The 13,609-nt window shown below is 49.2% G+C and overlaps 1 protein-coding gene across 3 annotated transcripts in view; it reads right to left on the minus strand.

The window, feature by feature from the left end:
- NUMA1 (nuclear mitotic apparatus protein 1) overlaps positions 1–13,609 on the minus strand; it is a 74,889-nt gene that overhangs the window by 18,265 nt on the left and 43,015 nt on the right. For all 3 annotated transcript variants that reach the window (XM_088140367.1, XM_088140368.1, XM_088140366.1), the window contains exons 5-13: positions 13,337–13,419; positions 11,972–12,052; positions 10,009–10,093; positions 8,361–8,472; positions 4,903–5,060; positions 4,197–4,314; positions 2,357–2,474; positions 2,002–2,142; positions 1,243–1,368 (exon numbers count right to left, since the gene is read on the minus strand). In XM_088140367.1, the coding sequence (XP_087996493.1) occupies positions 1,243–1,368; positions 2,002–2,142; positions 2,357–2,474; positions 4,197–4,314; positions 4,903–5,060; positions 8,361–8,472; positions 10,009–10,093; positions 11,972–12,052; positions 13,337–13,419 (1,022 nt within the window). The remainder of the gene's footprint in view (positions 1–1,242; positions 1,369–2,001; positions 2,143–2,356; positions 2,475–4,196; positions 4,315–4,902; positions 5,061–8,360; positions 8,473–10,008; positions 10,094–11,971; positions 12,053–13,336; positions 13,420–13,609) is intronic.

Raw genomic sequence — 13,609 nt, forward strand, 5'->3', positions numbered from 1 at the left:
CCAACATGCTAAGGTGGGGTTTGCTTGGTTTGGACTTAGATCATTAAATGAACCCAGTCATTCTGCTCAGAAAACAATGGTTTAAAAATTAGCATGTTGTGTGAATCCCGGTCAATCATGCTTATTCAACAGACAAACCACAGCTTAATGCAATGTGTGAACAATCTGATTGTCCTTGGTACTTGTGACTATTCCGCTCTTCAGCATGAACTCAGGGAAAATTTCTCCCCATTCCCTCTGGAGCTCAAACTGGATGACCAAGTCATGGCAATTTCTCTTATTGATCTTTCCAGGGGAATTTCTATTTTTAAGATTTTGACCTTTACACAAGTGCTTCAATAAATGAATTGGGGTGGTTTAGTATTTCATTTCATCTTTCTTTGAGAGCTTTGGGAGAGGAGTGACGAAGGCAGAGTATTCCAAACGGCGGCAACCGGGCGTCCTTCTGATATTTTAGATTTCCACAATCCCTTTCCACTGGCCACACCACCTGGGGCTGATAATTTAAATTAAAATATATGGAGAACACCACAAAGTATTGCACTGGGAGATTCCTCCATAAGATGTGCTCTATGAAGCCGCAGAGTAAAATTTTGAATGAGTAATGCCATAAGAACTGCATTCATCTCTCTCTCTCCCCCCCTCCCTCTCTCTATGATGTTCTGCCTACATTTGAAAATTCCTTTTGGGAAGATGGAAATGGCCTAGGAAGACCTGGAACCTTCTATCAAGGGAGATCTCAGATGAAGAGTTTCATTCTAGAAAACTTTTGCTGAGCATCCCAAAACTGTTCTGGGTTGCTACTGAGTTTCTCTTTTTTAGGTTTTATTCCTGCTTTTGTTAACTTTACTACTCACAGTTTTGTCCTGACTGCAACAGCCTTGAATATTTTAGAAAAGCCAAAGGTAAATCTAAAAAATTTAAAAAGCGCTTTTACAAGGTGGCCACTGTTTTAAATTTTTGAAAAAGCTATTTTAATGCATTAGTTCATTCACCAGGGTGAGTTGGGAATTAGTCCTTCAGAATTATGCTACAGTAAGAATCATATCGAGAAGCAAAGGAGATTGCTCAGGCAAGGCAGACCCTGGGAAGGTTCTTCAGATATTTCCCAAAGGCAGTGAAAGTGCTTTATCTTTTACAGATGACCCTGAAATGGCATCAAGGGCGGATCAACAGTTTCCCGTCTATCAAACTCGAGCAATCTCCTTGGGGGAGCTGGTCCTGTGACCACCACGCTCCTACCTTTAACACATCGCCCATGACCTCTCCTTTCACAGGCAGGGAAGCAGTCTCATTCAGCTTAGCTAGCTGATCCTCCAGCAGAGAGATCTTCCCTTGCAGAATCTCCACTTTCTCTTCCAGGCATCTCTGAAGAACCACACAGAGACAAGCGATGAAAGCCCAGCTGCCCCTCTCCTCTTCCCTCCAAAAGAGCAGATCATCCCCAGGGCACTCCCCAGTCATCCAGGGGAGGGGAAAGAACATAATCAATGCAGGACCTGTGTGTCACGACCCTTCCCACTTGCCTGCAGGTGTCACCCCTGAAGGGAAGCCCAGCACTGCTCACCTGTAACTGCTCCCAGCCCTCCCTCCAGGCTTGGTCCTTCAACTGAGCAGCCTCCAGCTTCACCTGATACTACACCTGATCCTGCCTTGTGTGTGCTGATAATTGGGGGGGGGGGTCAAAACTTTATCAGAAGGAAGTGCTATAAGAGAGGGAACTGGGGGGGGGGGGTTGTTTGTTCTTAATCTTGTAAGCTGCCCAGAATCACTTGAGTGAGACGGGCAGTTATATAAATGATATAAATAAATAACACGCAGCGCAACCTCTCTCTTGTGTGTCCTCTTCAGAGACCAGTGCTGTGTTTCAAGGATCAACCTGCCTGACTAGAAGCAAGCCTTGGCACGCCGCTGGGCTCTTCCTTCCCATTATGGGCAGCCTGGGCACAGAGCATTGCTCTCGGTTTTCCATCTAAGTGGGCCTATTCTTCTCTTGCTCACCTTCTCGCTAAGGGCACTGTGGAGATCTGCTTCCAGGCGACTCCTCCGCTCCTCCCATTCCTTCAGGGCTGTGTTGTGTTCTTCACACATTTCGTTCATGGCTTCTTGCAGCTCTGTCAGGGTGCGAGCAAATTCTCGGAGCTAAGAGAAAACATGGGGACAGCTTTGGTTTGATCCTTTCCCCCTTTCCTTTGGAAATGGTGCCAACTCCTCTGCCCAGAGGATATGGAACCTCAAGTGGGGCAGAGGAAACAGGCTTCCCCCGTGGCTCCAGGGCAGGAGTGCCTCCCTCTGCTACCTCCCCCTCCCCCTTCTAAAATCCAGGCTCTGCAGCAGAAAGCAGACACTCGCATACTCGGAAGGTGAGGTCTCCATTCTCCTCGGAGAGTTGGCTGATCTTCCGGTCTGTCTGCCCCTTTTCTGTTTTCAGATCTTGGCACTGCTTCAGCGTCTCGTGCAGGCGCATGAGGAGGCTGCCAGGGAAGGAGAGAAGGCAGTCGTCAGAGGACGGAGCTGGGGCACAGCTGACTTTGGCAACAGAATCAAGAGCCTCCGCACTGGGGCCAAACAGAGGGCCAGCCACCACAAGGGGGAATCTGAGCCAGCTGCGGAAGCTCTCCCAAAATGCCTGGGCCAGTCCTGTCACCTGGGCCCTGATGACAAAGGCGTTGCCCATTTGTGTGACCCGCATGTAGGGGTCCCCCTTCCCCAACTGAGGCTGCAAAGCAGAGCCTCGACTCAACACTAATCAATAGGGAAGACTGTATAATGTTGGCACCTACATATCTGGGACTTCAAAAAAGCAGGTTTTTGTAAGCACAGAGGAAGGAGCAGTAGGGTCCCATGGGAGGAGAAGTTCATGGGGAAAGGAGCTCAAGATGAGTGCGTGTTCCTAAAGAATAATATTCTAAGAGCAAGGAGAAGAATGGAGAAACTGAACGCAAAAAGTGCTGAAGTGGCTAAACAAAAAAAGGTACATCTGGAAACAAAAAAAGACACAAACAGAAATGGCAAGAGGGCCAGGTCACAACAGGAGAGGACAGGAGGACAGTCCAGAGCAGGTGTCAGGAAAGCAAAAACTCAGAATGACCTGAAGTTAGAGAAGGATGCCAGGAGTAACCAAAACAGCTTCTTTAAGTTCAAAGTGGAAGTAAAAAAAAAAAAAAAAAATCAGCATATCAGATGCTCAGTGAAAATGGCAGAATGCGAGAAGGTACAAAAAAACCCTGTTTGCTTCAGTCTCCCCCCCGCAAAAAAACTACATGCCCATCAGAAAACTGTGAAGAGGACAACAAAGGGGCAGGATTAAAGCTTGAGACTGATTGACATCAATCAATCTGTTTTTTAATGAATTTAAATCCCCAAACTAGAGGAACTATGTCCTAGAAAATTCCAAAGGAAATCCTTAAGAACTGGCAGAGTGGGGAAAGGAAGATCCAGGGTCATCAGTAACTGGGAAGATTTTAGAGTAGATCCAACTGAGCCATTCACCAGTTGAACCAGTTCATGTAGAGAGATAGTGGGCTCCTTTTCACTGGAAGTTGTTGATGGATATTTGTCCAAAATGCTTTAATTTGATTCCTGCCCCAAACAGGGGTTGGACTTGATTGTGTACATGGCACCTTTCAGCTGTGATTCTCTTAAGCAGAAAGGCAGAGGTCTACAACCTTCCCGCCTGAGCCAAATCAGGCTCTCTAGTCCCGAGGAAGAGGAAGTTCTACTGCCTCAAGACACCATTTGGGAAGATACGCAGCGCTCATTCCTTCTTCCCTGACCACACTTGAGGGCAGCCTCTCCATCACTTTCCTTAGGGAGAAAGTGGTTGCACTCTGAACCACTGGAGCCAAGCACTCCACTCCTCCTTGGGAACGGAGTCTGGGTGCTTGTAGTGTCTGCGACTACAGCTTTCTTGCACCGGAGCAGGGAAGGCCAGCAGAACAGCATCCTTCCCCAGTATGGCCAAGTCTCCATGCTATGGAGCTTGGAGAGCCCTTGGGTGAATTCCCCCTCCACTTGCCAAGGCTGAAAGAGGCTGGCTGCGTCTCATGCGGACCATCGGGGGGACGGCACCCACCACAGGGCTCTGATAAATTGATCTCGTTAGGCTGCTGTGAGTTGCAAAACCAGACCTCCGAAAGCGATCAAGCATCACTCAGAATCTGAGCCACAAGAGTCTGAATGGCACAAGAGTGTACCTTTCATTCTTTTCTCGGAGCTCTTCCACCTCCTTGGGCTCCAGCTGATCAGCTGCCTGTCGCTCCTGGAGGAGAGTTAGGCGGTCAATCCGCTGCTTCATCATCAGGATTCGCGTATCTACAAAAAGAGCCCAAACACTCTTCAAAGCCTAAGATGCATTTATTTGGGCAGCTCCTCTACAGCCAACCTGCTGGATAAAATGATTCTGGGACGGCCCAATCAGCTTTCCCAATCTGGAAAGACAAAGCATCGACTTGGCAGAAGCCAGTTCTATCCCCCTATGACAACCTGAGGGACGAACCAGTAGAGGGCAGAGGAAACAGCCTTGAAGGACAGGAAGAAGAGCCGCTATGAAGGCAAGGGTCAGATAAAGGGGCCTGAGCCCAGGCCAAGAAAGTAACATGAGTAAACATCTCAGATAAGACTTGCAGATTCTGTACCTACAGATTTATAATAAAAGTAGTACCACCCTATATGGCATTGGTCTACCTTGGAAGGCTGACAGAACCTCTTTAGATCTTTGAAGCAGGCAGCATACAAACCGACATATAAAAAAGAGGCGGAAACTGACACCAGGAACTGCCAGGGTATCTGGCTCAGGCCACGTCCCATTCTGCTCACTGCGGTTCTCAACCCCAATTCAGAGACAGAGATGTGCCTCCACAGTCCCTTGAATGCAGGCTGCCGGGTCTCCACCCCCCTCACCTTTCTCATCAATGAGCTTTCGATTCTCTGCCAATTCATGCTCCAGTTCGTCACGGTTCTCTCGCTCAGCTTCCAGCAGCTTCTTCAGCCTCCTCATCTGAAACTGGGGGGTCTGCATGATCTCCCCCATAGGAGAAGTGGAGGAGCCTGGGAGCAACCTGCAAAGACATTCCAGCCAAGAGGAAACACATTTTAGTCTAGCGCTAAGTCCAGCATGTTTGCGTAACATTTCTCTACACTCAAAGTACTTTACTACACTTAAAGTGAAACAAATACTGTCTTTCTCTGTCACTTAAGTGCAGAACACAGAGAACAGAGAATCAATGCGGTGTAGCAGTTAAAGGCGCTGGATTAAGAGCAGAGAGATCCAGTTCTAACCCCGCCCGCTCAGCCACAGAAACACCAGGCTGACTTTGGGCCAGTCACCTCTAACAGCACTCCCTACTTCACAGGGTTGTTGTGGTGGGGGAAAATAGGAGAGGGGAGTACTGTGCTCCCCGCCCTGAGCTCCTGGATGAAAGGCAGGAAGTAGCTCTAATCAACAAATAAGCACAGAACCGGATTTAAGCTACAGGAGGGCAGATTCCAACTTAGAAAAGGCTTCCTAACATCAAGAGCAGTGGAAGCAACGACCCAGAAAGGTGGAGAGACTCTCTTCCCTGGATATCTTCAAGCAGAGGGCAGTCCATCATCTGGATTCCTGCCCTGAGTCAGACGTTGAACTTGATGGCCTGAACAGCTAGTCCCAATTCTGAGATTCTGTGGGGGAAAAAAAATCCACAGCCTACCAAGAAAAGCCCCCACAACTCTCACTTTGATCTAACTGCCTGAAACTAGGCAAAGAAGTGATTCTGCAATGCCTTAGATGAGATTTTGGCTGCTGCTGTTCGGTCCTTCAGTTGCTTCTCACGCCCCGTGACCTGACAGACATCATTTTGCCAGGATGGTTGGTCAGCAGCTGCTCCTTGAAGTTCTCATAAGCTCGTCTCGGCATCATCCGGTGCCGCCTCTGACTACCTTGTCTCTGCCAGCCTCCTTTTCACTGCTTTCAGTTTTTCCAAGCATGAGTGTCATAGGTTCAACTGTGAGGTAGCACCAGTCAGACAAAGAGAGACCCCACATTTTTTTTCTCTGGCCCCTTTGCCTCTTCTTATAGCTGTTTTGTTTAAACTTCTCCCTCACCCAGCCCAGCAATCTGAGGCTGTCCCTGTCCCTTCCAGCCCCTGGTGTGGCTGCTGGAGAGCTGAGGTCACCATGTGCCACTCCCTAAAGCACTTCTCCATCGTTTGGGCCTTCGTCACTTGGGAGACAGCAGCTGCCCTTCTGGGTCCCATGTTCTTGGCTGGGCTTCCTTGGGCCTTTCTCCCAATGCCTGAACCGTGGGCGTTTCACCATGCCAATGTTGGGTTCCTTCAGCTGCCAGCCCCCAGGCTGCCTACAGAGATTCAGCTCATGTTCTCCAAGGTTTCTGCCCCCTCATCTCAAACCACGGAACGCCGCCTTGTCCAAGCACCTCTGCTCTCCTTCAGCTCTTTCCTAATAGAAGATAATATTTGGTCCTCGGTTTTCTCTTCTCTACTCTCTCCCAATCCTGCCACTGTCACTCACTGAGAAAGAGCCCCAATCGGAGGCTGGGAGAAACACCTGCAACCATGGGGCTGGTGGGGCTGGAGAAGGCCAGGGATAGGCCTGGAGTGGCAAGGCCGGATAGGGAGAAGTTTACAACAAAACATAGGCTGTAAGAAGAGAAAAAAGGGACAGAGACCAAACATAGAAGTACAGAATGGTAAATCAGTAATAGAGACTACAGATGAGCAATATAAGATAACTGGAAAGCTGAGCTAGATAATAGAAGACAGGAATTAGAAAACAGAATAGTAAAATATTATCTAAAGTAAGAAAGAGAACCACATTCCTTTGTTATGAAGAAGTCTTTACAAGGGAATTGTTTCTCTTCCTGCCTCCGATGATACCATCGCTCAGTCAAACCTACATCAAAGTTTTCTCTTGTGACTCCTGCTTTAAATTCTCTGCCACCAACTTTCCTTTCAGGGAGCAATCTGGGTTTACTTCATCCAGCGCAAAGGATTCTTCCTGCAGTCACAGCTCTTCCCAACAATCCTCTCCGGCCCCCTAATTCAAAGGCACCCCTTTTCCCTCCTTTAGCCTTGCTGTTGGTCCAGCCTCCACAGCCACAGGTTGCCCCGGGGAGACCCACAGACTTGACAATAGGCCCTCAGTTGTCAGTATGGCATCTCTGCATTGTAGTATTTTGACTAGACTTGCCAAGTCTCTCTCCTAAGTAGCAGGCACCTCTTTCTTTCATGAGAACGACAGATTCCTATGAGTGCCAGGCTCTGACTTCCACGGCTCAGGGTGGCTATGGCAAAATCTTGCCCTTAAACTGCAGGTCTCCCTTCCTGGGCAGGGACTGACCCATGACTGCAGCCCACGCATGACCAAGCCGAGCCAAGGAAGGTTGTTCCTGAGAAAATGTGAGCTGGAGGCCATAAAGGGCTTTTAAAAAACGATCACCCGATCTCAAGGGAAGCCTGGGACTTTCCAGTAGGCAGTGCCGCGGCTGCCAATTGGGCCCTTTCTTCCAAGGGGATTTGTTCAAAAGCCAGCCAAGCCTTCTGCTCAGCTGAAGCCCTCTATCAAGCACACAACAGCGGTGAGGCAATAGAAAGTCGCATCAACTTAGCGAGATCACTTCTTTCTAAAAGCAGCGCAGCCTGTGCCGCAAATTTGACAAGTTGCCATTAATTCAGTCTGGGATAGGCAGCCTTTTTGGGCTGGGGACGCACCTGGAGTTCTGTGGCAGTCACTCTCATGAAATAGTTTCCATAGAAGCCTTCCTAACTCCCAAAAACACCACGGTGGATGTGGCCAGGCACCAAACATCCACCGACTGGAAGGAGAACCCACCCCTGGAGGGGTCTGAGAGGGCCAAAGGCAGCCCTGCAAATGGGCCCAATGGTGGAATCTGGCATTGCTTTTGAGAAGGTCAGCTTGCTACTTAGCTGCCTTTAATAAAAGTAGTATTTTTTTTAAATAGGCAGGCAGGATAGAGAACCTACTGAGCATCAAGGGAGGCCACAGGCACCATGTTACCTATCCTGAATTTTAAAACAGCAGCTTCAGTTCTAAAAGTTTCTGTCCATTGGTTTCAACTTCACTTCTGCCAGCTAGCATCCTTTGGATGCAGTTCCCACTAGCCCAGGTCTCTTGACGCACCTTCCGCCAACACCGCCCCCCCCCTTTCCAGGGATTAGTTAGAACACTGCAAAGGAAACAGCTCCTCCAACCTCCACAGTTTTGCTCATTTGGCACCATGTCACGTTGTGAGATTCCAAACAATGATCCGGTGGCTTCTCAGCACACCATTCTATCACCTGAGACATCAATCACACCCGGGGAACTTCCCCGTCATGCCTGTGAAGGAAACTACCACTTACTTGTTCATGCTGGAAGAAGATGCAATCTTGTGTAATTTCAGGAAAGGCACCTCTCGTTTTGGTGGGGTGCTCTCTTCCGAGCTGGCACTGGAGGTACTTGATGATGGGGGCACTGGAGGAAAAGGAGAACAGGCAGGCCATGAGGCTCAACATCACAGGGCTAAGAAGAAGCGCAGCCTTGAATTCAACCCGTTTTGCTCTGCTAAGAAGTTCCAAAAGAAAACAACTCAGTTTTACAGCCAGAGGGACTGTCTTACTCCAGAAGAGAAGACTTCAACATTTGGAGCTTCTTTATTTCAGAGAAAGTGACCAACAAGAATGGTTCTGAGAACTTTATAGGCTCGGGAATTTAAAAAAACAGGAAAAACGGAATTTGCTGAATATAAAGGGTCAGCCAGCAACACCATCAGACTGGGAGTCTAAAGATGGAACCAGAGATAACTTGGTATGGAAACCCATAATGGACTTCCCTGCTGTAGTATCTTTCACTTATTGCTGTCGAGTAATCCCAACCTTCTCAATTTGGCGGCCTCCAGAGATTCTGGACAACTCCCGTTCTCCCCAGACACCGCCTGAGCTAGCTAGGGCTGAAGGGAGCTGTCAAACTGGAAGACCACATTTTCTTGTGTGAGCCAGCCCCAAAGGCTTGTGTTCTGCCCTGCTGCTATTGAGGGCGCAGCTGGCAGAAGATGCTTCTGCTCACCTTCTGCCTGCAGACAAAGCCATATTGATCTGACAGGTGTGGTGACATTAAGCTACCTTGTTTACTGAAGGAAGCTCTAACCCAGCAGCTGCTCCTTGAATTGTAAATGTGCATTTACAGTCTTGATATTAACCTCCTTGAACACCTCACTAAATGGAAAGTGGGGCATCTACTGAACAACACACGTTCAGATTAAGGGGACCATCTAGATTGGGGAAGCCTCTGTGAGCTTTTCATAGGTTGGCTATATATACGGTCACAGAGGTTGCGTTCCCACAACAGGCTGAACTGAGAAGCAGGATCAGCCAAACACAAGGCTGTATCCATATCTATGCAGCACCTCCAAGACACTTAGGCAATGGCTTGGTTCAGGGGCAGGGATGTCAGAAGAGTCAAGATGGTAGCCCACCCCAGCCAGGTTCTCACAACATAACCACAAGAACTAACCCCATTTTCAATTAGGCCAGCATGTTGTGTGAACCCTGCCTGTCACCATCTATACCAGAGGCAAGCACCAGGGATGCACCTGTAAACCACAGGTGACGGCACAACCAACACCAACGTTTTCATCTGCTCCCAAATGGGGGCCAAGCCTCACCTTCAACCGATTTCTATCTACACGCATCCCCCTCTCGCTCAGTCCTTTCCATCCACGCTTGGCCCACTTCTTACATCTCCCCCGCTTTATGCTGGCTGAGAGAGGAGCTGAGGCAGAAGCAGAGCCCCCTTGTTCTGGACTGAGGCCTTCGCCCCCACCTCCACTGGTGCAGCTGCTCCAAAGGTCTCCCGCTGAGCGTGCTGGGCTTCAACCTCTTGAGATCAGAAAACGGCCTCCAGGCCAGGGAGTCCTGGCCCTGCCAGAAGCCCCTTGCAGGGGCCTGAGAGCATGCTGTTCCCGGGCAAAGCACCCCATGCTGTAAGCTTCCCTGTTCACACAGCACTTACTTTTCTTTTGGAGAAAGTTCTCCAGATTCTCACTGAGACAATCTTCATTGTAGAGCATGAAGTTCAGGAACTTGGCCATCTCCGCCTGCGGGTAGGAGGGGGAGACAGGCAGCGCCCGCGTTATCCAGGGAAGGCTTGCCAAAGGAAAGCAGACTGAGCCTACTGCCCCTAGGCCAGACCCCCACTCGATTTTGATGGTGCTACCTTTTCCAGAGTTTTTCCTCCAACCATGGAAAACGACTTGAGTACTGGTAGTCTAAGAGGTGTTCACTACAGAAAGAGCAGCCTGGCCAGAGGCCTGGGAAAATGCAAAGTAGGAAAATGACACCCCCAAGAACGACAGAGGAGTCAGCGCCTCCTGGCTCATGTGGGTCCTTCACTGTACTTCAGCTCTCACACAAGTGCAGCACTTCTCATTTGTTTGTTAAGGCAGCTTGGCCTGTATCAGGCTTCCGGGCATCAGTGAAAGGAAAGCACCGCTGCTTAAGAGCCATGTTAACTCTGGCTGGACTATGGTAATTTGTTCTACCAGGGACTGCCCTTGAAGACCACAGCTGACACAGAATGCAGATGCCAGCACACAAATGGGAACAAACTCCACGTAAAACCAGTACTGTGGGACCTGTCCAGGTTGCCAGTCTGTTTCCAGGTGAAATCCAAGTCCTGGGTGGCTTAAGGATGGGGGTTATCTACAAGGCCACATGCCCAAACACAATCTGCCTGTCCAAGGCCTGTCTGCAGAGGGTTGCCGAGAACCCTCACCTCCTATCCGGTGCAGTGGGAGGGAACCCAGAGGTGTCCACTCTCTGCTGGAGCTCCTCCTCATGGAATAACTTACTCCAAGAAGATCTGCCCCCTCAGTGGAGATGTTCAGAAGGCCAATTAAGACCAAGCAGATGAATGCACTTGGGAGGAATGAAGGCACTAGCATTATGAATTCTGTTCTTCCGAATTTGTCATGACAGGCTTTTATGGTATGTGGTGGTGCTGGTGTTCTGTTAGGCTTGTACCGGTGTTTCTCAGCCTTGGCAACTTTAAGATGCGTGGACTTCAACTCCCAGAATTGGCTGGCTGGGGAATTCTGGGAGTTGAAGTCCACGTGCCTTAAAGATGCCAAGGTTGAGAAACACTGCTCTACTAGCACTGCATTTTTCCTCATGAGCCACTTAGTCGAGATGGGAGAAGAGGCATAAAAGCACTTATAATAAGTAAATAAATGTGCCAATTTCTTAAAGCCCGGGACAAGGTCTGGCTTCTTTAATGAACTGCAGAGACGTGCTGCATTTGTGCAAGGACTGAAGCACTTCTTCCTAACCATGCACCGCCATATTAAACAACAGGAGGCTGGTCTTCTTGCCAATCTACTGCATATCACTCCCATCAAGCAATACCAAATCTACTTTGTGTCCCCCGCTGCCTGGCAAACACCGCCCCATGCCCTTCTACTCCTAAGGGCATCTTTTTGCTCCTTCTTTGGCCATATTGAGAGATGCAAGGGGTGAGAGGCTGGTATGGTCAGGATATCACTGGAGTGGGCGATCAATATGTCCAGACTGTTTTCATTTGAGGGGCAAAAATTTGAGATTTAAGCCTTAAAGAAGCTTTAAAAGCATCTAAAAATAGGGGAAGTTGACCTGACCTGGTTGTTTCTAAAGGATAAATTTTATCCCACAAAGCATGTGGCATTAAACAGGCATATTTTAAAACTGAATGATTGCTCGACCATTCACAAACAGTTGTTCACTACTTCATTGAAGGATCTGTTGAGCATGTGCACAACACTATTCTGCAAAAGATGTCTCTGTCTAGCATCTTACTCATCGATATTCCTGAATTTGCATTATGCAAGCAAATGGGAACTCTCCAAAGGCAAAAAGCAGCACAGCAACTTAGATGCGGACGTGCAGAAGAGCCACCTGGCTGAGCAGATTCCAGATAGAACACAGAAAAAGATCCCTGTTACCTGGAGGTCATATTCGAGCATGGTCCACTCCCGAGGAATCTTATCGCTCATGGAAGCATAATAAAGCAGCAACATGACCACCTTGGAAGAGCAGAGAAAAACAGTCACCATGCGACATCTACAAGAGGAAGATGACACTGGCCCCAGCAATGGTTGTTTTCAGCCAGAAGCTCCATGTGATGGTAGCACAGCTACAGAAAGCTTCTGGCCAAAGATGCCTGGGAACAGTTTGAGCCGGTCCATCCTGAGGAAGCAGGCAGGGCCTCTTTGCTGGGAGCTTGGCCACCTGTGTTCTGAACCCAGGCTCCTGCTGGCTGGCCAAGGCCTCTCAGGAGGTGGCATGGGGTTGGGTCCAAGCCAAAGTTAAGGCCTCGCTGAGGGAGAGGGTGGGCCCATCTACCTTAAAGGAGCGGGTGGTGCACCCCTCCTCAAGAGGTCACCCTTGGGTGCGGCCATTTTGGACAACTTTTGTCCAGTCTCTGACTTTCCCTTTTCGGGGGAATGTTGTTGAGCAGGTGGAAGGTGCTCAGCTTCAGAGGACCCTGGAAGAAGTGGGTTATCTGGACCCTTTTCAAGCAGGGTTCAGGCCAGGCTGTAGGACTGAGACGGCATCAGCTGCACTTGTGGATGGCCTCTGGAGGACTCGGGATGGGGATGGTGCAACTCTCGGTGGCTTCTGAACCTATCGACCAGGATATCCCTCTGGACCAACTTGGGGGTTGGGAATGGGGGGCACTGTTTTACAGTGGTTCCCCTCCTTCCTCCATGGTCGGCTCCAGTGAGTGTTGCAGAGAGGTCTAGTCCTACAGCCCACTTTTGCGGGGTATCTCAGGGCTTGGGTATCTTACCATTAATAATAACTACTACTACTACTAGTACTACTACTACTGTTATTATTATTTCAATTTGTATGGCCGCCCATCTCATCTAAGCAACTCTGGGCAGCTCACAACCGGTAAAAACAATAAACAAGTTAAATACCAATATACAAACATGTAAAAACTGTCCATAATCAATTTAAAAAACATAAAATCACAATCAGTAGCAGCACTCATTCCCCATCAGCTCAAGACAGCCATTATAAGAGCTCCCCACCATTGCCAGACCCCAGGCCCAGTGGCAGAGCCACTCTCTACAGAAACCACCGGGCCAGGTCATTCAGTGGCACAGGGTGTGGCATCGTGATATTTCTGTGGCCACAAACAATAGCTTTGGACCATCTTCCCTAACAGGACCTGCACAACGAGACCAGGCCTCCCCTCAGGCTTCTTTTCTCCAGACTGAACCCCTCCATTCCTTCAACCGGTCTTTACCAAGCCCAGGCGCCAAACACAGAAAACAGCGAATCCAAACCATGGGCAGTACCTTGGCCAATTCCAGCTCTTCGGCCGCCAAAAGCTTCTCCTTGGACACTAGGCTCCGGGCGCTGGATTTGGGCTTGCAAAGTTCTGGAAGGAGAGAGGTGGGCAGAGCGTAAGTCGGCCTTGAATTCCATCATGTCCTCTCCAGCAGAAGGGGCTCTGCCTGAGCTCCTGAACCCACAGCCTCTCCCCTACATTTGACCCAGCCCAAACTCTTCTAAGCTGAGCAGAACGGCAGAGGGCCGGCCCATTTTGCTTTGACGCTGCTACTGTTTGA

The sequence above is a fragment of the Python bivittatus genome, unplaced genomic scaffold (assembly GCF_059951505.1).
Source record: "Python bivittatus isolate LINGU-HERP-01145 unplaced genomic scaffold, Pbiv_v1 ctg000340_np1212, whole genome shotgun sequence".
NCBI classification, from domain to species: Eukaryota; Metazoa; Chordata; class Lepidosauria; order Squamata; family Pythonidae; genus Python; species Python bivittatus.